Source organism: Scyliorhinus torazame, chromosome 3 (assembly GCF_047496885.1).
Source record: "Scyliorhinus torazame isolate Kashiwa2021f chromosome 3, sScyTor2.1, whole genome shotgun sequence".
Classification (NCBI taxonomy): Eukaryota; Metazoa; Chordata; class Chondrichthyes; order Carcharhiniformes; family Scyliorhinidae; genus Scyliorhinus; species Scyliorhinus torazame.
Window position 1 is genome coordinate 264,498,195 of NC_092709.1, and position 23,984 is coordinate 264,522,178.

The 23,984-nt window shown below is 54.5% G+C and overlaps 1 protein-coding gene across 1 annotated transcript in view; it reads right to left on the minus strand.

The window, feature by feature from the left end:
- The window catches only part of cimip2b (ciliary microtubule inner protein 2B), a 64,059-nt gene that overhangs the window by 20,040 nt on the left and 20,035 nt on the right, over positions 1-23,984 (minus strand). The window contains exons 2-3 of the mRNA XM_072497204.1: positions 10,722-10,960; positions 3,959-4,134 (exon numbers count right to left, since the gene is read on the minus strand). Of these exons, the coding sequence (XP_072353305.1) occupies positions 3,959-4,134; positions 10,722-10,960 (415 nt within the window). The remainder of the gene's footprint in view (positions 1-3,958; positions 4,135-10,721; positions 10,961-23,984) is intronic.

A 23,984-nucleotide genomic window follows, 5' to 3' on the forward strand; every position in this document is an offset into this window, starting at 1 on the left:
CTTATGTGCATCAGTTACTAAAGATAGTAAATATAAAAGTTATGAAAGCTATAAGAAGTTTGCTAAATTTGGAAGCAATTTCTGAGACATGGATAAACAGTTCAATCATTTCAATAGATCAAAAGACGATCAAGAAATCTCTGAGGTGGCAGAGCTCGTTAAGGGACCATTAAAGTGTATTCAAAAAGGGGAAATCATGATTAAGGGACCAGCTGGAGCTTTTGATAATATCATGGTGAATAAATGGAATACAATGTGTGTTAAAATAAAGAAAAGCTGTAAATCTGAAACAAAACCAGAAAGTATCCAGGTCAAGCATCTTCTGTACTGAGCAAAGGCATATTAATGTTTCAACTTTCCTCTGCTCAAAATCTTAGGGCGGAATCTAAATTTAGTGATGGGCATGGAAGACAGAGTGATTCCCGCTGGCGCTGTTCAGCTCATCGCTGATGCATCCATGGGGAGCATGGTGAATCCCACGGTGGGGGTGAGCAGGAAGTAGCCCCCCTCTCAGTACCTCAAGGGATCGAAGGATATATTTAAAGGGTACCTGGACAGACTTCATCCCTTAGCCTGCCTCCCATGTCTAGCCTCTGCTTGACCTTTCCACCCTACCCCCCTCTTCCAACCATGGTGCAGTTTGTACTACCGGCACCCAATCTGAGGGAAGTATTGAGCGGTCGCCAAGAAGGCGAAAGCAGCATCTACTGACTACAAAGTTGTGTAAGAAGTGAAACTGGACAGGAGCACATCACTTATATACAATTGTAAAACAAAATGCTTTAATTTCCTGCTGGCAGAGAACATGGGCGGGAATTTCTGATCCTAAGGCTAAGTGTTGACGCCATCGTAAATGCCGTCGCATTTTACGACGGCGTCAACAGGCCCCCAGGATCAACGATCCTGCACCCTACAGGGGGCCAGCATGGCACTGGAGCAACTCATGTCAAATGGGAGCCGCGGGTCTGCACATGCGCGCTGCGCGACGTGAATACGCACATGTGCGTTATGACCGGCGCGAACTCGCGCATGCGTGCTAGTATCCTTCTCTGTGCCGGCCCCAACGCAACATGGTGTAGAGATACAGGGGCCCGGCACAGAGTACAAGAGGGCCCACCAGGAGAAGCTGGCCTGCCGATCGGTATGCCCCGATCGCGGGCGAGGCCACGGTGGAGGACCCCCCGGGGCCGAACTACCCACCCCCCGCCCCCCCCCCCCCACAAATCCAGGCCGCCCCCCCCCCCCCCCTGCAGGATGGACGCGGAGTTCCCGCCAGGTCGGACCACTTGTGAACGGCGCCGGTGGGACTTGGCCTATCTCAGCGGCCACTCGATCCATCCCGCGCGGAAAATCGCTGGGGTGGCCGCGTAGAGCAGCCCCCGACCATCGCCGTGCCGACCGCGCCGGCGCCAATTCTCCGGTCAGCGGAGAATCGACAGACCGGCATCGGGGCAGCGTTGTGTGAATCGCACCCCTGGCGATTCTTCAACCCAGCCCGGGGTTAGAGAATCCTGCCCCATAATTTTGCAGGGGAACTTAATTCCCATGAAATGGCCTTTTTATGAGCATGCATGACATGCAAAAGAGCTTCCTGAAATTGTTTGTCGGGAATCTCAACTCGCCTTTAATCTGCCTTGAAAGTCCCAAGAGCACAATTCCCACAGTTTATTCCAATGTCGGGTAACTGATTTTTGGCCTCACACCAAATTACGATCCTTCTCCCGCCAATGTTCCTGCTGCTGACGGGATCGAAATAACCCCCCCTTATTCCTTTCTCTTCACTGCAAGAATTTTATCAATTTAAACTTTCCAAATGCTTTTGATGGCATTCCACATTGGAGATTAGTGGCTAATCATTTAATAGGGTAAAATACAAATCGAAATTTGAATCACAAATTGGAATGTGGGAGTATCCACAAATACGACGGGCGCAATTCTCCACTCCCCCGCTGGTTGGGAGAATCGCCTGGGCTGCCAAAATTTCCGGGGACGCCGGTTCGACGCCCTCCCGCGATTCTCCCAAGCGGTGGGAACGGCCCGGTCGAGTTTCGCGGGCCGCAGGCCGGAGACATCGAAAATGGCGATTCTCCGGCACCCCCGCTATTCTCACGCCCGGATGGGCCGAGCGGCCAGGCCAAAACGGCGGGTTCCCCCCGGCGCCGTCCACACCTGGTCGCTGCAGTCGTGGGCGGTGCGTGAACGCTGCGGGGGCGGCCTGTGGGGGGGCGAGGGGGGATCCTGCACCGGGCTTCACCTGGAATGTGGGGTGGCCCGCGATCGGTGTCCACCAATCGTCGGGCCGTCCTCTCTGAAGGAGGACCTCCTTCCTTCCGCGGCCCCGCAAGATCCGTCCCCCATCTTCTTGCGGGGCGGACTTAGAGAGGACGGCAACCAGGCATGCGCGGGTTGGCGCCGGCCAACCCGCGCATGCGTGGATGACATCCGTTATGCGGCGCCGGCCGCGTCATCTATGCGGCGCCGCTTTTGCACGGGCAACAAGGCCTGGCGCATGTAGATGACGCGGCCCCGATACTGACCCATTGTCAGGGCCTGAATCGGTCGGGACCAGGGCCGTTCCGCGCCGTCGTGAACCTCGACGCCGTTCACGACGGCACGGCCACTTCGGCGTGGGAGTGGAGAATCCCGCCCGAGGTGTTTAAGCTGGTAGGAGTGTCGTAGCCAAAGCCATCAATCTTTTAAAAACAATTTTTTTATTCTCCTTTTTCACATTTTCTCCCAAATGTACACCCAACAATAAACAATAATCAGTAACGAATGTAATGTCAATCCACATTCCAATAACAACGATCCCATCCTCCCACCAAACCCGACACTGGCCCGCATGTTAACATAAACAAATGCCAAAACGAATCAGGAATGTCCCAGTCACCATTAACACACACAGTCCCCCTCCCCCCCAACCCTCCCAGCCCCCAACCCCCCTAATGTTCAATGTGATCCAATTCTCTAAAATGCATAATGAATATCGCCCATGAATTGTAGAACCCCTCCATCCTTCCCCTCAGTTCAAATTTGACCTTTTCAAGTGTAAAGAATTCCAGCAGGTCCCCCCGCCACGCCAGGGCACAGGGTGGAGAGGTTGATCTCCACCCTAACAGAATCTGCCTTCAGGCGATCAACGAGGCGAAGGCTACAACATCTGCCTCCGCTCCCGTTTCCAACCCCGGCTAGTCCGACACCCCGAATATGGCCTCCCGAGGACTTGGGTCCAGTTTCACGTGCACCACTTTAGAGATTACCCTAAACACCTCCTTCCAGTAATCCTCCAGCTTTGGACAGGACCAAAACATATGAACGTGATTTGCGGGGCCTCCCCCGCAATGTTCACACACATCTTCTGCCCCCTCAAAGAGCCGGCTCATCCTCGCCCTTGTAAGGTGCGCTCTATACGCCACCTTCAGCTGTATTATCCCCAACCTTGCACACGAGGTGGAGGCGTTCACCATCCGGAGCACCTCATACCAGAACCCCTCCTCCATACCCTCTCCCAACTCTTCCTCCCACTTTGCCTTGATCCCTTCTAATGGTGCCTTCTCCTCCTCCAAATTAGCCCCGTAAACCACCAATACTACCCCCTTCTCCAGACCCCCTGTCGTCAGCACAAAGCCATCAATCTTGATACCAATTTGGTTTATGCCAATGTCTCAAATGAGGGCACTGATATTAAAATAAAATGGGATATAGAAGGACTATTGTGGGAAATTTCAGCCATGGATACAGTGAAGACTGAATCATTAGAAGACAGAGCAAACCTAACGAACCCAAATTGTGGAGGTGGATGCAATGGGGGAAATGAAATGAAAAAGGAGAGGGGGTGGGAAGGAGACTAAATGTTTTTTTCATTGATGTTCAAGTCCAGTGTCTATTGGCTAACTGGAATATTTATATTCTGTTCAAGCAGATAGAGATGAATAGAGATGAACAGAGATGCTGTTACTTTCTTCTCTTGCTCTGTCTGTGCCCTGGTTTTCCCAGTCTGTAATGCATTTATCAATTCCATCTCGTGCTTCTTTGCAGCAATCTTAAACTGCTGTCTCTGAAAATCTCCAACAGCATCTGCACAGGTTTCTCTGTAGGTTTTTGAAAAATAGATTTTTCTTCTGGGAACAAAGCCTGTTTTCAAATATGCAAGGAAAAAAAGCATATATTAGCTAAAGCTCAGTATAAATTCTTAAGGTGCACAGTTTAATAAAAACTGAAATGAGTAACTGAAAGAATAATGAAATGAAAATGAAAATCGCTTATTGTCACAATTAGGCTTCAAATGAAGTTACTGTGAAAAGCCCCAAGTCGCCACATTCCGGCGCCTGTTCAGGGAGGCAGGTACGGGAATCACATCAGAAACACAATATTGGAATTAACAAGTTATCATTTGTACTCTAGACAGTGATGTATGAGTTTCCCTTAATCACTTTTCATTTCAAGCATATTTTTCCATCTTATTATTCACTTCCAATTCTGTGTTGGACACCAGGAGGGGTGGTGTTGGGGGGGGGGGGGGGGGGTTGCAGGGTTTTAGCTGGATGGGGATTTCAGGTGAAAAAACAGTAGTACTTGGATATGCCTGTTACTGGTCCATACTGAAGTTCCATTTTAAGGTAAACATACATCACCAGTTTGGACCAGTAAGAGTAATTTCCAAGCTTCACCATTTTTACCTTCTGGGTGGGTGGGGATAGGCAAGAATTAAACCAGACCAGCAAGTTCCATTTTAGTCTGGGGCGATTTTAAACCCTTGGGTTTCATTTACATCCTGAAATGGATATAAAGAGAGAGCTGCCTGGCTGCAGACAGAGGGAGATGAAGCAGCCCAAAGTTCACTCTCGGCCACTCAGTTATACTCTGGCAGAGTGTCACAGCTGGGAAGATGACGGGAGGATCCTGGGGCAGCAGGGAGTTGTGAGACTTGGAGGAGCACCTACTCCTTCTGCCCACACTAAAGCTAAATATAAATCTTTATGGTCTCCATCTCTCTTTTGGTAGGTGTCATGATATTCAAACACACACATCAATATCGCATCCGAGGTCTTCCACAGAATCATGGAGCAGATGATGGAAGGCATCGAAGGGGTGCGTGTATATGTGGACGATGTCATCATCTGGTCCACCACACCGCAGGAGCACATACATCGTCTCCAACGCGTCTTTGCCGCATACGGGAAAATGGCCTGCGCCTCAACCGAGCCAAGTGTGCCTTTGGCCAGACCGAATTGAAGTTCCTGGGGGACCACATCTCCCGGTCAGGGGTCTGTCCGGATGCAGACACGGTGAGCGCCATCATAGCCAAGCCGCGGCCGGCCGACAAGAAGGCTGTACTACGATTCCTGGGCATGGTCAACTTCCTTGGGAAATTCATTCCCAACCTTGCCTCCCACACAACGGCTCTGCGCAATCTCGTAAAATAATCTACAGACTTCCAGTGGCAACATACACACCAGCTGGAATGGGAGAAGCTCAAACACAAACTTGCCACGGCACCAGTGTTGGCGTTCTTCGACACGTCTCGTCCCACCAAAATCTCAACTGATGCCAGCCAATCCGGCAGTGGAGCAGTGCTCCTGCAGAGGGATGACACGTCATCATGGGCCCCGGTTGCCTATGCATCACGGGCTATGACCCCCACAGAGCAGCGCTACGCGCAAATCGAAAAAGAATGCCTGGGCTTGCTAACTGGTTTGGACATGTTCCACGATTATGTATATGGTCTTCCACGATTCACGGTCGAAACTGACCACCGCCCCCTGGGCAACATAATAAACAAGGACCTGAATGACATGACCCCTCGCCTCCAGCGCATCCTACTTAAACTCAGGAGGTATGACTTGCAACTGGTCTACACTCCAGGGAAGGACCTCATCGTGGCGGATGCCCTATCCCGAGCAGTGAGTACACCACCAGATGCGGAGGGGTTCGTATGTCAGGTCGAGGCACAGATGGCCTTGACAGCTGCAAATCTGCCGGCTAACGACTCCAGTCTGGCCCGCATACGCAGAGAGACAGCGGCCGACCCCCTTTTACAGCGAGTGATGCGCCACATGACGGGAGGGTGGCTCAAAGGGCAGTGCCCGCAGTTCTATAATGTACGGGACGACCTAGCAACCATTGATGGGATCCTTCTGAAGCTAGACAGGATTGTCATTCCGCACAGTATGCACCAGCTGGTTCTCAATCAAATACACAAAGGCCACTTGGGGGTCGAGAAGTGCAGACGGAGGGCCCGAGAGGCGGTATACTGGCCGGGCATCAGTGACGATATTGCCAACATGGTGCTCAACTGCACAACCTGCCAAAGGTTTCAGCCGGCGCAACCTCCTGAGACGCTTCTGCCCCATGAGCTGGTGACGTCCCCCTGGGCGAAGGTGGGTGTCGACCTCTTTCACGCGCTTGGCATGGACTATGTCATCATAGTGGACTACTTCTCCAATTACCCAGAAGTCACACGCCTACATGATCTGACGTCGTCTGCTGTCATCAGGGCCTGCAAAGACACCTTTGCTCGCCACGGCATTCCGATGACTGTCATGTCGGACAATGGGCCCTGTTTTGCCAGCCATGTATGGTCGTCCTTTGCCGCCTCATATGGCTTCACACACGTGACGTCCAGCCCTCTGCATCCCCAGTCCAATGGAAAGGCTCCTCTGCAAGGCTGCTGCTGCCGGATCGGACTTTCACCTCGCCCTGCTGGCCTATCGCTCGGCCCCGCTAGCCACGGGTCTCTCGCCAGCACAGCTGCTGATGGGTCGCACCCTCAGAACAACTGTGCCTTCCATCCTGGCACCAACAACAGACCATGCTCCGGTACTGCATAAGATGCAACTGCAGCGTGATCGCCAGAAGAGTTCGTACGACACAAGGGCAACTGATCTTCCCCCCCTGGCCCCTGGAGACAAAGTCCGCATTCATCTACCAGCTGGTGGCTGGTCAGCACCGGCCAAAGTTCTCCGACGCGTGGCTCCCCGCTCGTTCCTGGTACGCATGCCGGATGGATCCGTGCGTAGGCGTAATCGGCGAGCCCTTCGCCTCCTTCCACGCTCGCAACGGAACAGTACACAGACGCCGGGTCCTCCACTGGTTCCTGATAGTGACTTCATGGAGCTGCCACAGACCATGCCCCTTCTATCGCCACCCGTGGTCAGGCTCGCACCTCAGCCGGTGGTTCTTGATCCACCCTTGAGGCGGTCAACCCGAATTTGTCGCACACTTACTAGACTGGACTTATGAGACTGTTCACACATCAAAGTTTAGCAACTATTGTATTATAACATGTTACTGTTTTATCATTCCAGATCTCGTTTGACCGGACCACACTTCAAAGTTTTTCTTTTTTGTTATGGTACAACCTCGTTAGCATGTCACACCCGACATCGCCCCATGTATATAGTTACGCCACATGTACATGCTGTAAATATCACACACTTTTAGCTGCACTCAGGACACATTCATATTTATAACCACGTAGGCTCATAATCTTGTAAAAAAGGGGGGATGTCATGATATTCAAACACACACATCATGATAGACAGACCAACAGACCAATTAGCACACATAACACGACAGCCAATCACAGACAAGGACAGAGACAGTATAAGACAAGAAACACGACACCTGGTGGTCAGTCCATCTGGAGACCAGGACAAGGACAGGACCTGATTAACAACACACTCAGAGAGTCACCACGTGCGGAGTATCAAGACAGATCTGTAAATAACAAGTTGGAATAAAACAGCGTTGTACCAATTGCAACCGTGTTGGTTCATCTGTACCTCAGAGCACCCAACACCACAGTAGGATTTATTGAGTGGGCAGCCAGTGGTTTAAAATGCATTCAGGGTCCAATCATAGGACTTTGATTCCAACACAATAAAGAGATTGAGTCTGAGTCAGCAGAAGCTATGGCCACCTAAATAAAGGGCCCAGTTAAAACAGAAGTGACTGTGAATGGAGCGGGAACTAGGTGCTGAGTTCTCACAGGCTACCTTAACTACATTACTGTCATATGAGGAGAGACTAAGTCGGTTAGGATTATATTCATTGGCGTTTAGAAGAGTGAGAGGGGATCGCAAAGAAACGTTGAAATTTCTAACAGGATTAGACAGGGTAGATTCAGAAAGAATATTCCCAATGGTGGGGGAGTCCAGAACTAGGGGTCATAGTTTGAGGATAAGGGGTAAACCTTTTCGGACTGAGGTGAGGAGAAATTTCTTCACTCACAGAGTGGTGAATCTGTGAAATTCACTGCCACAAAACGTAGTTGAGGCCAAAACGTTGTGTAATTCGAGAAGGGATTCTCTCAGCCCGGGGCCTGGCCGGAGAATTCCCATGACCGGAGCGAATCGCACCACGCCGCCCCAACGCCGGCACGCGATTAATCAGCACCATTGGCACCGGCATGGTTGGCGTGGCGCCGGTCGCGGTCCGCTCTACGTGGCTGGCCCGCCGATTCTCGGGCCGGGATGGGCCGAGCGGCCGTGTGGAATCGCCGAGTCCTGCCGGCGCTGTCCACACCTGCTCTCAGCCGGCGGGAACTCGGAGTTGAAGGGTCGGGTGGGGGAGGGGGTGTCTGACCCTGGGGGGGGGCCTCTGATGTGGCCTGGCCTGCAATCAGGACCCACCGATCAGCGGGCTGGCCTCTCTGTCTCTCAGCCTCCTTTCTTCTGCGCCGGCGCCTGATCTCCTGCGCCATGTTGGGTAGGAGCCGGCGCGGACAAGGGAGGCACAGCGCATGCGCGGAATTCGCGCCGGTGGGACTGTGCATGCGCGGGTTCGCGCCGGACCCACTGCGCATGCGTGCATCCCCCGGCGCCCATTCCACGGCCGGGTCAGCAGCTGGAGCGGTGTGAACCACTCCAGCGCCGTGCTGTCCCCCTGTAGGGGCCAGAATTGCTGATCCTGGGGCCGTGTTGATGCCATCGGGAAACGCGACGGTGTTTCCGACGACATCACCAATTAGCCTCAGGATCAGAGAATCCTGCCCTAGATATAGCTCTTGGGGCTAAAGGGATCAAGGGATATGGGGGGGGGGAGTAGGATCAGGGGCGGGATTCTCCCTTCTGTGGACTAAGTCCCCACGCCGGTGGGAAAACCGGTGCCAACCACTCCGGCGTCCCTGAAAGTAAGGAATTCTCTGAACTTTCGGGGGCTAGGTGGGCGCCGGAGGGCTTGGCGCCACTCCAGCTGGCGTCGAAGTGCGAGTTTGCACATGTGCGAAACGGCCGGCGTGATCTCGTGCATGCGCAGACCGGCCGCCGTATTTCCGCGCATGCGCAGACCGGCCGGCGTATTTCCGCACATGTGCGGGGATTCTCTTCTCCGCGCTGGCCTCCCGGGCAATATGGTGGAGCCCTACAGGGGCCCAGCGCAGAGGAAAGAAGTCCCCCCCCCCCATGGAACAAGCCCGCCCACAGATCGGTTGGCCCCGATTGGGTCGGATTCCCCCGCGACCCCCCGAGGACCGCCCCCGCATACTCACCTGCCAGGTCCCGCTGTGCGTGAGGTGAGTAATTCACGCCGGTGGGACTGGCCAAAAATGGACGGCCACTCGGCCCAACGGGGCCCGGAGAAACGCCGGCGGGGGGGCGCTGTTATCGGCCCCCGACCGTCGTGGCAGGAAAAACGGCACTGGAGAATAGGGTAGCTGGCGGCGGGACGGCAGGGCGGATTTCGCACCTCCCCCTGGGGATTCTCCGACCTTGCGGGGGAGTCAGAGAATCCTGGCCAGGGTATACAACTTGATGATCAGCCATTATCATAATGGATGGTGAAGCAGGCACGAAGGGATGAATGGCCTCCTCCTGCTCCCATTTTCCATGTATGTATCACCATTGGTTACCTATCCCCCATAATTTCTTAGCTGACATGTTATAGCAGTGTCATACTCTTGGGCTTTTGCTAATGTTGCCTGGAGACGATTTTATGGGGCAAGTATTATGGGGCCCACGATAGCCTCCTCTGATTTTTCCACTCATTCGTAACATCAGGCATCGAGTAAACCAATGATAAAGGGGATTCTCCACAGCAGCACTTAGAATCATAGAATCTCTGCAGTGCATAAGGAGGTCATTCGGCCCATCGAGTCTGCACCGACTCTTGGAAAAAGCACCCCACCCAGGCCCGATCCCCGGCTCATCCCCGTTACCCTATCTAATCAACACATCTTTGGATACTAAGGGGAAATTTTAACATGGCCAATCCACCTAACCAGCACAACTTTGGACTGTGTGAGGAAACCCTGGGGTTATGAGGCAGCAGTGCTAACTACTTGAGCCCTTAGTGATTGTGTGTACATTATGCACATGAATTGAATGAAAATGTAAAATCCTATCAAATATTGCAGAGATGTGGAGCCAGAATTTGGTGGATGATGGCGTCTAGCGAAATGTAATTTCTATATCCAAGCTGAATGATCCTGTGTGGGGAGAAAGCTTTTGTTTTGATAGGCACTACAGTTTTGCCAGTGAATCGGAGGTGAAGATAGGATGATGATTGATGGACTTAACATCCTGTCACATTTTTCAGTAACCTAGTCTATCCTTAATTTCTTAAGGCAAGAAACAGACAGGAAAACTGTTAAATCATGAATTTACTTGTCAAGCTAGTTTGTCATAAACTTATACTGTTAAATGTTGCCTGAATAAATGATTACATTTGCCTGAAGAATTAAACCATGAACTCCCATCATCAAAATATAGTAGGTTACCAACCAGTGTATCCGGAGACCATTAAGTCAGTCAGTTTCTGGCCTTCCTTGCTGACTTTATGACTCTGATGCAGATTTCGATGTTGCTCAGTTCCCATATTATTGATGGTTTCTTGATCCTGGTTTGGACGGAGAAGCAATTGTCCAGAACGTGCTATTGGAGGATCTGTGAGCAGTTTAGAGGTCAGCTTGCCATAGCAATGCCCAATAGTGTATTTATACTGCGGACAATAGCCAGCATATCTATAAAGAGATCATAGAGCAGCTGTTACTTTTCCAGAAAGAAGGTATATTTTTGTTGCGAATTATATCTCATTATAGTTGGACTGCAGAACCCACCCGGCTGTCAACCAGAAACATTGAGCTGAGTCTTGAATCTAAAAAATGGGTGGGCGGGGGCTGTGTCACAAGTTAAAATTCAAAATATCTGGGACCGGAATCCAACCCGCCTTAACTTCCAGTTTTAACAAGGGGCCAATTCACTACCAGAATGCAGGTTGGTCATTCAAACGTGATCATGGGTCTGTCTGCCTTCATTTTATCAGCCAGTTATTTTTAACTCACGCTAGCTAGGTTTCTTGGGCCTTCGCAAAAGCTGTGGGTAAAAGGAGGCAAGAAGGGCTGGATCCAGGAGAAAAGTGCCTTTTATAGCACTGCATGCAGATCAGGTGGAACAGGAATGTTTCCTCCAGGATTAGCAAGCTACCTGCCAAACAGTATACATGCAATATTTCTACTTCCGCCTCACCACCAGATCACACCCAGAACCCAACACCTGAATACCACTGAACTCCTCACTCCCACCATACGCACCTCACGCTCAGGAATTCCTAGAGAATGGGACAAGCTGCTCCTCACCAGATCCCTACAACTGGGGATCTCCAACTCCGATCGGGACACCCAACACAATCCACGCCCCCCCCCCCCCCCCCCCCCCACGCCCCCCTACAGCTACCAGGTTTTCCCGGCACTGGCCTTGTTCTCCAGGGTTCCAGGCCAGCAGGCCTCCAGCCTGTCAAACAGGTTGCCTGTGGGTGGGAAACCAACATTATAAATGTAAAGGAACATTTGCCTAGATGAGTGCAGTTACAACAACACTCAAGAGGCTTGACAACACCCAGGACGAAGCAGCCCACATCATTGGCACCTCAGCCACAAACATTCATTCCCTCCGCCATCACCACACTGTCTGCAGTGTGTTCCATCAACTCCCCCCCCCCCCCCCCTAACAGCACTGTGGGTGCACCTACATCACGTGGACTGCAATGGTTCAAGAAGGCAGCTCACCATCACCTTCTCAAGGGCAATTAGGAAGGGCCATAAATGCTGACCTAGCAGTGAAGCCCACATCCCATGAATGAATCAACAAAAATGTCTGTACTCGCATGACAATTGAAAGAAACTGAACTCTATTGCACTTGACATAATATTAAATTTGAACTTTTATGTTGTGCACTTTTACAAATTTTATGAAGAAGATTTTTGAAAAAGTTCTTCCATGTTTCTGACCACACACTGGTTGCAGTATAATTACAAACTACGCCGAATGCACATTTTAAACTATAATTAAGTCAACCATACATTTTTATTATTGGTCCAAAATAACTAAGCCTTGATACTTCTTGGCATTTTACTGTCTTGAAATGTATTCTCAAAGGTCTGTTACACATTCTAAAAAGAATTAGGTAATTTTATATCCTCTCTGAAATGTATTCCATGTGGATATTCCATTCAGTGTTAACATTCTGGTAAACTGCAATTCATACAAATGAAATGCACGCATAAATCTGTCTCGTTCACAATGCGCAGACTTTAGTCGAGTCTCAGGTGAGAAATAGTTTAGTGTTATGCAATATATCAGGGGATCCAAGGGACAGAATTTAAGGGGTCAAAGAGCTGATATTGGCTGCCCCGCATCCATTTAATGCTCTGAGGAGTGTTGATTGGCTGGACATAGGATTGCCACTCCTCACTCGGAAGAAAGTCCTGCCTCAGAGAGCTGCCGGCCAATCTGATTGGTCAGTAGCCCTATAGTCCAAGCAGTGCCACCAGGCGCGGTGGCCACAGTTTGGAGTACAGGCAGTCCCACGAGTCAAAATCCCAGAGCCAAGATTCAGGGGGTGTCACAGCAGAGAAGGTTTGGGGGGTGGGGTGGATGTGGGGTCTTGATGGAGAGGTCAAAACTGGAGGGAGATCTTGGGCCCCAATTGAGATCGAGGGCCCATGAGGGAGGCTTTTCCCCATTTCTGCCGAGACCAGAGCAGGATGTTGTGTAAAATCTGGCAATATGTCAATGCATAACAGGGCAAGTCAGCAATAATTAACTCTTTGATATGCCAGTGATCTACTTAATTTTGTTCTGTTATTATCTGTTATGTTCTCCTGAATTTCATTGGATCCATTGTTGCAATAACATTTTATTTAGAGGCATGGTGGCGCAGTGGTTAGCACTGCTGCCTCACGGCGCCGAGGATCCAGGTTCCACCCAGCCCCAGGTCACTGTCCGTGTGGAGATTGCACATTCTCCCTGTGTCTGTGTGGGTCTCACCCCTACAACCCAAATATGTGCAGGGTCGGTGGATTGGCCATGCTAAATTGGCCCTTAATTGGAAAAAAATAATTGGGTACTCTCTAAATTAAAAAAACATTTCATTTAGAAGGCAGCGCTGTCCTGTTCTATAACTGCAATACAGTAGCTCCCCACTTGAAATTACTGATTTATTGAAAGTCGCAAAGTGAAGTTGTGATGAACGGTTACTGCCTTATCATCATGTAAGGTGATGTCCCCTTTAAGACCAGGCTTGGAACCCTGGGGGACTCCGCCTCTGGCTCCGCCCATCTGGGAGCCATACATAAAGGCCTGCCTCATGGTCTGTATAGCAGTCAGCTCTCGTCCAAATCTGTAGCATAGTTATTAGCCTAATAAAGCCTTCTTTACAGTTTAATCTCTAAGCATCATTATTGAGGGTACCTCAATTTATTAGGCTAAACTAGATTCAGGATGGACGCAGGCCTAAAACCAGAGAAGCTCAATCAGGAAGCACGAACGCCGGAGGCAAAGGAAATTTTTTAATACTGGCTGCGGTGCTTCGAGACCTACCTGGACTCCGCAGAGACTCCCATCCTGGGGCCACGCAAGCTGCGTCTACTCCACGCCCGGGTGAGTCACAGAATCTCCGCCACGCTCGAAAAGGCGACGATTTATGAGGAAGCGATTGAATTGCTCCGCAAGCGGTTTGTCAAACCCGTCAATGAGGTGCACGCCCGGCCAAATCTACCTGCCGGCAGCGCTCGGGGGAATCGCTCGACGAGTTTGTTGAGAAACTCACCGCGCTGGCCAGGGACTGCGACCATCAGGATGTGACAGGGGAAGTCCATATGAACCTGCACATCAGAGATTCTTTCGTGTCCGGCATCCGCTCGACCTACATCCGGCAGCGACTGCTCGAAAACGGGGCAAAAGACCTCCAGGAGACGCTAACGCTCGCCTCCTCGCTGGAGGTGGCCCGACATAACTTGGGTACGTACCCCGCGGACTCTGCCAGCCCCCCCGGACTTCCTCAGACTCAACCGTATTACAGGCCTGCGCCACGCGGCGACCCGCTCACCATGGGGGCACACCTTGCTACTTCTGCGGGCAGGGCCAGCACCCACGCCCACGCTGCCCAGCCCGCTCCGCGATCTGCAGCGACTGCGGGAAGAAAGGGCACTTTGCGAGGGTCTGCCTGGCCAGACCCAGGGGCCAGAAAAACAAAGAACAGCCGGCCCGAAAATCAGGCTCTCAGGCCCGCAGGCCTCGCAATGCTGCTGCGCACCGACCCGACACGTCTTCTTCTGACGCGTCATCAGCCTCGTGCGAATCATGGGAGCGGCCATCTGGTCGGCGGCCATCTTCTCGACCCGACACATGCGACCAACGGCAGCGGCCATTTTACGACTCCGACTACCCGCGACTGGGTGCGATCACCCTCGATCAAACTCGGCCAAAACACCTGCAGAACTCCATGATGCAGGTCCAGGTCAACGGGCACGACACTGCATGCCTCTTCGACTCCGGGAGCACGGAGAGCTTTATCCACCCTGAAACGGTAAGGCGCTGCTCCCTACGCACCCATCCCACATCTCAAACCATAGCCCTCGCATCTGGGTCCCACTCGGTACAAATCAAGGGGTACTGTATTGCGGATCTCTCGATCCAGGGTGCCAAATACACCCGTTTCAAATTTTATATCCTCCCTCACCTCTGTGCCCCCCTGCTGCTCGGACTGGATTTCCAGTGCAGCCACCGAAGCCTGACACTGAAGTTCGGAGGACCCTTGCCCCCCTCACGGTGTGCTGCCTTGCAACACTGAAAGTCGCACCCCCCTCGCTATTCGCTAACCTCACTCCCGACTGTAAGCCCGTCGCCACCAGGAGCCGGCGCTACAGTGCCCAAGATATGGCTTTTATCAAGTCAGAGGTCCAGTGTTTACTGGGAGAGGGGGTCATCGAGGCTAGCAACAGCCCTTGGAGAGCGCAAGTGATGGTAGTCCGGTCCGGGGAGAAGAAACGGATGGTCGTGGATTATAGCCAGACCATAAACCGATTCACGCAGCTTGATGCGTGTGGTAGTATGTATTGGGGGTCATGTGGGACTGGAAGCCCTAATGTCATTGGCTGACAGATCCCGGGTCCTGGTTGGCCGTTGACCTCATACTCCGCCCTGAAGGCGAAGTATAAGAAGCCGGTGCCTTCCCCCGCAGGCCAGTTTACTATCGGGCTGCTGGGGAAGAGACACGCTTAATAAAGCCTCATCGACTTCACTCTATTCGTCTCACGGATTCTTTGTGCGCCACAATTTATTAAGCGTGCCTAAAAAGGACTATGGAGCTCAGGATCATTCCAGAATGCCTGAGGATCAGCCCCCACGCAGTGAATGCGGCAGCAGCCTTCAAACACTGGCAGACTTGCTTTGAGGCCTACATCACATCGACCACAGGCCGAGTCTCAGACGAACAAAAACTGCAGGTCCTGCACTCGAGGGTGAGCACGGAGATTTTCACCCTCATTGAAGACACCCGCGATTTCCAGACGGCGTTCACAGCACTGAGAAGTCTCTACGTTCGCCCAGTTAACCAAATCTACGCTCGCTACCAGCTCGCGACAAGGCGGCAAGCTCCCGGAGAATCGATGGACGAGTTCTACGCCGCGCTGCTGATTTTGGGAAGAGCCTGCAGCTGCCCGTCGGTGAATGCAAACGAACATACGGACATGTTAATGCGCGATGCTTTTGTTGCAGGTATGCAATCCTCCCAAATCCGCCAAAGACTTCTAGAAAAAGAGTCGCTAGGACTCTCAGAGGCACGGGCCCTGGCAGCCTCGCTGGACGTAGCCGCGCGTAATACCCGCGCCTACGGCCCCGACCGCGCGGCAGGCCATTGGGCCCCGTACGTACCCGCCGCGGCAAACCCCCTACCCCCCCCCCGGACACACCACAGGCTTGCGCAGTCCAAACGCCGAGTCGCACCGGGGGCGCCCGCTGTTATTTCTGCGGCCAGGCGAAGCACCCCCGACAACGCTGTCCGGCCCGCGCAGCCATCTGCAAAAACTGCGGGAAAAAGGCCCATTATGCGGTGGTGTGTCGCTCCCGCGTGGTCGCCGCCGTCCCGGGAGAACAGGGAGCCCTACAGGCAGCCTATGCGTCCCAACCCCCCCAGCACGCCATGTGCGACCCGCAGACGCCGCCATTTTGGGTCCCAACCACCGCGGTCCCGGGTGAACTGGGAGCCCTGCACGCCGCCTACGCTCCTCAACCCTCCTCCCCGCAGTCCATGTACGACCCGCCGCCGGCGCTCCCGATTTGGGTGCCGGCCAACACTCTCCACGGAGAGGAGGGGGTTTTTCGCATCCCGAACGCCACCCTCACCCCGTCCCGCGCCCCACGCCTGACCCGCCGGCGCCACCTACCTTGACCCCAACCACCGCTGTCCCCGGCGAGGGAGCTCCGCGCGGTGCCAGCGCTCGCGGCCCCACGACTGACCCGCCGCCGCCGCCGACCTGGGCCCTCACCCCCGTCCCGCGCCCCACGCCTGACCCGCCCGCCTGGGCCCCGACCACCGCTGTCCCCGCCGAGGGAGCTCCGCGCGGTCCCAGCGCTCGCGGCCCCACGACTGACCCGCCGGCGCCGCCGACCTGGGCCCTCACCCCCGTCCCGCGCCCCACGACTGACCCGCCGGCGCCGCTGACCTGGGCCCTCACCCCCGTCCCGCGCCCCACGCCTGACCCGCCGGCGCCGCCGACCTGGGCCCTCACCCCCGTCCCGCGCCCCACGCCTGACCCGCCGGCGCCGCCGACCTGGGCCCTCACCCCCGTCCCGCGCCCCAAGCCTGACCCGCCGGCGCCGCCGACCTGGGCCCTCACCCCCGTCCCGCGCCCCACGCCTGAACCGCCGGCGCAACTTACCTGGACCCCGATCACCGCCGTCCCCGGCGAGGGAGCTCCTCACGGTCCCAGCGCTTGCAGTACTGACCCGCCGGCCTGGGCCCCGACCACCGCTGTCCCCGGCGAGGGAGCTCCGCGCGGTCCTAGCACCCGCGGCCCTGGCGCTCGCAGTCAAGGAACTCCGCGCGGTCCTAGCGCCCGCGGCCCGGGCGCTCGCAATGCAGGAACTCCGCGCGGTCCTAGCGCCCCCCAGACCCCCCAGCACACCATGTGCGACCCGCAGACGCCGCCATTTTGGGTCCCGACCACCACGAGGGGAGGAGGGGCCCCGCCATCTTGGACCGCCCCCGACCTGTACGACGCATGGGGGCGGCCATTTTGTCCACCCCCGACGCCATCTTGTGACCCCTCAGCCACGGGCGATGTATGGGGGTGGCCATTTTGTCCATCCCTGACGCCATCTTGGACGGCAACAACGGACCCCACCCCACTACTACAACCACGGCTCGCTTCGGTTACACTCGATCAGGCTCGGCCCCGGACTCTCCAGACGACGACAACAACGGTCCTAATTAACGGCCACGAGACGCCATGCCTAGTCGACTCCGGGAGCACGGAAAGTTTTATACATCCCGACACGGTAAGACGCTATTCCTTAACTACCTTCCCCAGCGCACAAAAGATTTGCCTAGCTGCAGGATCCCACTCCGTACAGATCCAGGGATTCTGCATAGTTACCCTAACGGTACAGGGGAGGGAATTCAAAAACTACAAACTTAACGTCCTTCCCCAACTCTGTGCCCCCACCTTGCTGGGCTTAGATTTTCAATGTAACCTACAGAGCCTTACGTTTGAATTCGGCGGCCCCATACCCCCACTCACTATCTGCGGCCTCGCCACCCTCAAGGTGCAACCCCCGTCCTTGTTTGCGAACCTCACCCCGGATTGCAAACCCGTCGCCACTAGGAGCAGACGGTACAGCGCCCAGGACCGGACCTTCATTCGTTCCGAAGTCCAGCGGCTACTAAAGGAGGGCATAATCCAGGCCAGCAATAGTCCCTGGAGAGCGCAGGTGGTAGTAGTAAAGACAGGGGAGAAACAAAGGATGGTCATTGACTATAGCCAGACCATCAACAGGTACACACAACTAGACGCGTACCCTCTCCCCCGCATATCCGACATGGTCAATCGGATTGCCCAGTATAAAGTCTTCTCCACCGTGGACCTCAAGTCCGCCTACCATCAGCTCCCCATCCGCCCAAGTGACCGCAAGTACACAGCCTTCGAGGCAGACGGGCGGTTATACCATTTCCTACGGGTCCCTTTTGGCGTCACAAACGGCGTCTCGGTCTTCCAACGGGAAATGGACCGAATGGTTGATCAACATGGGTTACGGGCCACGTTCCCGTACCTCGACAATGTAACCATCTGCGGCCACGATCAGCAGGACCACGACGCCAACCTCCAAAAATTCCTCCAGACTGCCAAAGCCTTGAACCTCACGTACAACGAGGACAAGTGCGTTTTTAGCACCGATCGGCTAGCCATTCTGGGCTACATAGTGCGCAATGGGATAATAGGCCCCGACCCCGAACGTATGCGCGCACTCATGGAATTTCCCCTCCCGCACTGCCCAAAAGCCCTGAAACGCTGCCTGGGGTTCTTTTCATACTACGCCCAGTGGGTCCCCCAGTACGCAGACAAGGCCCGCCCCCTAATACAGACCACGACTTTCCCGCTGTCGACAGAGGCTTGCCAGGCTTTCAGCCGCATCAAAGCGGACATCGCAAAGGCCACGATGCGCGCCATCGACGAGACCCTCCCCTTCCAGGTCGAGAGCGACGCCTCTGATGTAGCTCTAGCGGCTACCCTTAACCAAGCGGGCAGACCCGTGGCCTTCTTCTCCCGAACCCTCCACGCCTCAGAAATCCGCCACTCCTCAGTGGAAAAGGAAGCCCAAGCCATAGTGGAAGCTGTGCGACATTGGAGGCATTACCTAGCCGGCAGGAGATTCACTCTCCTCACTGACCAACGGTCGGTAGCCTTCATGTTCGATAATGCACAGCGGGGCAAGATCAAGAACGACAAGATCTTGCGGTGGAGGATCGAACTCTCCACCTTCAACTATGAGATCTTGTACCGGCCCGGAAAGCTGAACGAGCCGTCCGATGCCCTATCCCGCGGGACATGTGCCAACGCACAAATTGACCGCCTCCAAGCCCTCCACGAGGACCTCTGCCACCCGGGGGTCACTCGGTTTTACCACTTCATCAAGTCCCGCAATCTCCCATACTCCTTAGAGGAGGTCCGTACAGTCACAAGAGACTGCCACATCTGCGCAGAATGCAAACCGCATTTTTTCAGGCCAGATGGAGCGCACCTGATTAAGGCTTCCCGCCCCTTTGAACGCCTCAGTCTCGATTTCAAAGGGCCCCTCCCCTCCACCGACCGCAACGCGTATTTCCTTAATGTAGTGGGCGAATACTCCCGCTTCCCTTTTGCCATTCCCTGCTCCGACATGACCGCGGCCACAGTCATTAAAGCCCTGAACAGCATCTTCACGCTGTTCGGTTACCCCGCATACGTCCACAGCGACAGGGGGTCCTCTTTCATGAGTGACGAGCTGCGCCAGTTCCTGCTCAGCAAGGGCATAGCTTCAAGCAGGACGACCAGCTACAACCCCCGGGGGAACGGGCAAGTAGAAAGGGAGAACGGCACGGTCTGGAAGGCCGTCCTACTGGCCCTACGGTCCAGGGATCTCCCAGTTTCACGGTGGCAGGAGGTCCTCCCGGACGCTCTCCATTCCATCCGGTCGTTATTATGTACGAGCACTAATCAAACGTGCGTCTCCTTGTCTTCCCTAGGAGGTCCTCCTCTGGAACGTCGCTGCCGACCTGGCTGGCGGCCCCAGGACCCATCCTGCTCCGAAAGCACGTGCGGGCACATAAGGCGGACCCATTGGTCGAAAGGGTTCACCTCCTCCACGCAAACCCCCAGTACGCCTACGTGGAGTACCCCGACGGCCGACAGGACACGGTCTCCCTGCGGGATCTGGCGCCCGCCGGCACCACGCACACCCCCCCGACACCATCAACCCAACCGCCCCCTTTCCTGCCACCGCCGCACCCCGCGACCGCCCCCTTCCCAGGAGGATCAGCCCCCTCCCCTTTGCACCGACAGCTGAAACCGTGCGGCTCCCGGAGGCGACAACGCTGGTACAAGCACCACCACCACCACCGGGGCCGAGGCGATCGACACGGACGACCAGACCGCCCGACCGACTCGTGGCGTCGATGTAAAACAAAGATGGACTGTCCAATGAACATTTTGTTTTTCCTATATCCTCTGTAAATAGTTGTAACAGGACGATACTGTCCAATACTGTACTACCATGTAACTGTTCTATCCTCCCAGGACCAGCCCTGTAAACCCTTACCACCATACGAAGCATCACCCCGCCGGGTTCATTTTTGACAAGGGGTGAATGTGGTAGTATGTATTGGGGGTCATGTGGGACTGGAAGCCCTAATGTCATTGGCTGACAGATCCCGGGTCCTGGTTGGCCGTTGACCTCATACTCCGCCCTGAAGGCGAAGTATAAGAAGCCGGTGCCTTCCCCCGCAGGCCAGTTTACTATCGGGCTGCTGGGGAACAGACACACTTAATAAAGCCTCATCGACTTCACTCTATTCGTCTCACGGAGTCTTTGTGCGCCACAATGCGTACCCCCTTCCTCGCATCGCGGAAATGGTAAATCGGATCGCCCAATACCGAGTCTTTTCCACGGTCGACCTCAAATCTGCCTACCACCAGCTCCCCATCCGACCAAAAGACCGCCTCTATACTGCCTTCGAAGCAGCCGGCCGGCTCTTCCACTTCCTCAGGGTCCCCTTTGGTGTCACAAATGGCGTCTCCGTCTTTCAAAGGGCGATGGACCAAATGGTGGACCAGTACGGTTTGCGGGCTACATACCCGTACTTGGACAATGTCACCATCTGCGGCCATGATCAGCAGGACCATGACGCTAACCTCAAAAAGTTCCTCCAGACCGCCCGAGCCCTTAACCTGACCTATAACGAGGGCAAATGCGTTTTCCACACCACCCGGCTGGCCATCCTCGGCTATGTCGTGGAAGACGGGGTCCTAGGTCCCGACCCCGACCGCATGCGCCCCCTTAAGGAACTCCCTCTCCCCCGCAGCCTCAAGGCCCTCAAACGGTGCTTGGGGCTTTTCTCCTGTTACGCCCACTGGGTCCCCAAGTATGCGGACAAAGCCCGCCCACTCCTAAAGACCACCACTTTTCCCCTCTCGGCTGAGGCTCAATTGGCCTTCAACCGCATCAAGGCCGACATCATCAAGGCCGCCATGCACGCGGTGGACGAAACCATCCCTTTCCAGGTAGAGAGCGATGCATCAGACATCGCCCTGGCTGCTACTCTCAATCAAGGAGGCAGACCAGTAGCCTTCTTCTCCCGAACCCTCACCGCCTCCGAGATTCGACACTCTGCAGTCGAAAAGGAGGCACAAGCCATTGTGGAGGCTGTGCGGTACTGGAGAGACTACCTCGCCGGTAGGAGGTTTACCCTTGTCACCAACCAACGGTCGGTCGCCTACATGTTTGATAACACGCAACGGGGCAAAATAAAAAACGATAAAATTTTGAGGTGGAGGATCGAACTCTCCACCTACTCGTACGATATCAAGTATCGTCCAGGGGAGCTCAACGAGCCCCCAGATGCCCTGTCCCGCGGCACATGCGCCAACGCGCAGGAGGACCGCCTGCAAGCCATCCACAATGACCTCTGCCACCCGGGGGTTACCCGGCTCGTCCATTTCATCAAGTCCCGCAACCTACCTTACTCAACCAAGGAGGTCAAGGCCATGGTCAGGGCCTGCCAGGTCTGTGCGGAGTGCAAACCGCACTTCTATCGGCCAGACAAGGTTCGGCTCGTGAAGGCCTCGGGCCCCTTTGAGCGACTGAGCGTGGACTTCAAGGGGCCCCTCCCGTCCACCAACCATTATGCCTATTTCCTCACCGTGATCGATGAGTTCTCCCGTTTCCCATTCGCCATTCCCTGCACCGACATGACCTCAGCCACGGTGATTAAGGCACTGCACAGCATCTTCACCCTGTTCGGTTTCCCTGCTTATATGCACAGCGACCGGGGTACATCGTTCATGAGCGATGAACTGCGTCAGTATCTGCTCAGCAAAGGCATCGCCTCGAGCAGAACGACCAGCTATAACCCACGGGGAAACGGGCAGGTGGAGAGGGAGAACGCGACCGTGTGGAAGGCTGTCCTTCTGGCCCTGCGGTCGAGAAATCTCCCAACCACCCGCTGGCAGGAGGTCCTACCCGATGCCCTACACTCCATTAGGTCACTCCTCTGCACGGCCACAAATGAGACCCCTCATGAGCGATTGTTTCTCTTCCCCAGGATGTCTACCTCTGGGGTCTCGCTTCCACCTTGGCTGACGGCTCCGGGACCTGTTCTTCTCCGGAGGCACGCGAGGAGCCATAAAACGGACCCCCTAGTTGAAAAGGTCCGACTGCTCCACGCCAACCCCAGTTACGCCTACGTGGAGTACTCCGATGGCAGGCAAGATACGGTTTCCCTCCGGGATCTGGCACCCGCTGGATCCTCCACCACAGACGCCCCTTCCCGCGCCGCTCCCCTGCAGGACCCGTCGCCCCCTACAACACAACCCCTTCCGGCCCTACCACCCGTTGGTGAGCTCCTACCGTGCGCCCCCCCTTGCGCCCCCCCTTTACACACCCCGCCGGCGCCGGCTCCGCTACCCCCGGCCCTGCCTAGTTCCTCTGCCCCGACCCGGACCGCAGCTCCGACCGCTGTGCTCCCGGATGTGCCCTCAACCGGGACGTCCGTGCCCGCCGCACCACCGCCCGAACTGAGGAGATCGAGGAGGACGATCCGGCCGCCGAGACGGATGGACCTATGATGGCACTTCACCCCCGCCGGACTCCTTTTTAAACAGGGGGTGAATGTGATGAACGGTTACTGCCTTATCATCATGTAAGGTGATGTCCCCTTTAAGACCAGGCTTGGAACCCTGGGGACTCCGCCTCTGGCTCCGCCCATCTGGGAGCCATACATAAAGGCCTGCCTCATGGTCTGTATAGCAGTCAGCTCTCATCCAAATCTGTAGCATAGTTATTAGCCTAATAAAGCCTTCTTTACAGTTTAATCTCTAAGCATCATTATTGAGGGTACCTCAGAAGTGAAACAACTTCAAGTGAATTATAGATTCCCAAAGGAATCAATGTTAAAACCAGAGTTAGCTTGTTCCGGATGTCTCTCACCCAGAAAAACCAATGTACAAGTTGTAATACTGTATCCTACATGCATTCCTATTTGAAATACCTTACAATTGTCATTTGAAATACTTTACAAAATACAATAAGTCACTAAATATAAAAGAAATATGGTATAAATTCAAATTCGCACTTAGCAGTTTCTCTTTCTTGTCCTTGGTTCGGGGGTGACTTCACTCCGGCTCCATGAGTTCTGAGGTGGCTGTTAACTCTACAGACTCTGCCACATGTAGGCAGATGTTGCTTGGAAGGTCAGTTAGATGAGTTGTTTCGAGGTTCTTGTACTCACTCTGCTACCTTGGGCGTTAACTTCACAAAAGGGAACAAAGTCCCCCAGCGACCGCATTTAGCCGCGTGTTTCCCAGCACTCACAGAGCCGAGAAACACATGACTATTCAATGCAACTCTCTTTGAATAAGGGGCCTGAACAGTGTGGCTGAGGCCTCACATAGCCCTATTTTTTACAATGGGAAGCTCTGAGGCCCCCAAAGCGATCCCCGACATCCCCCACCG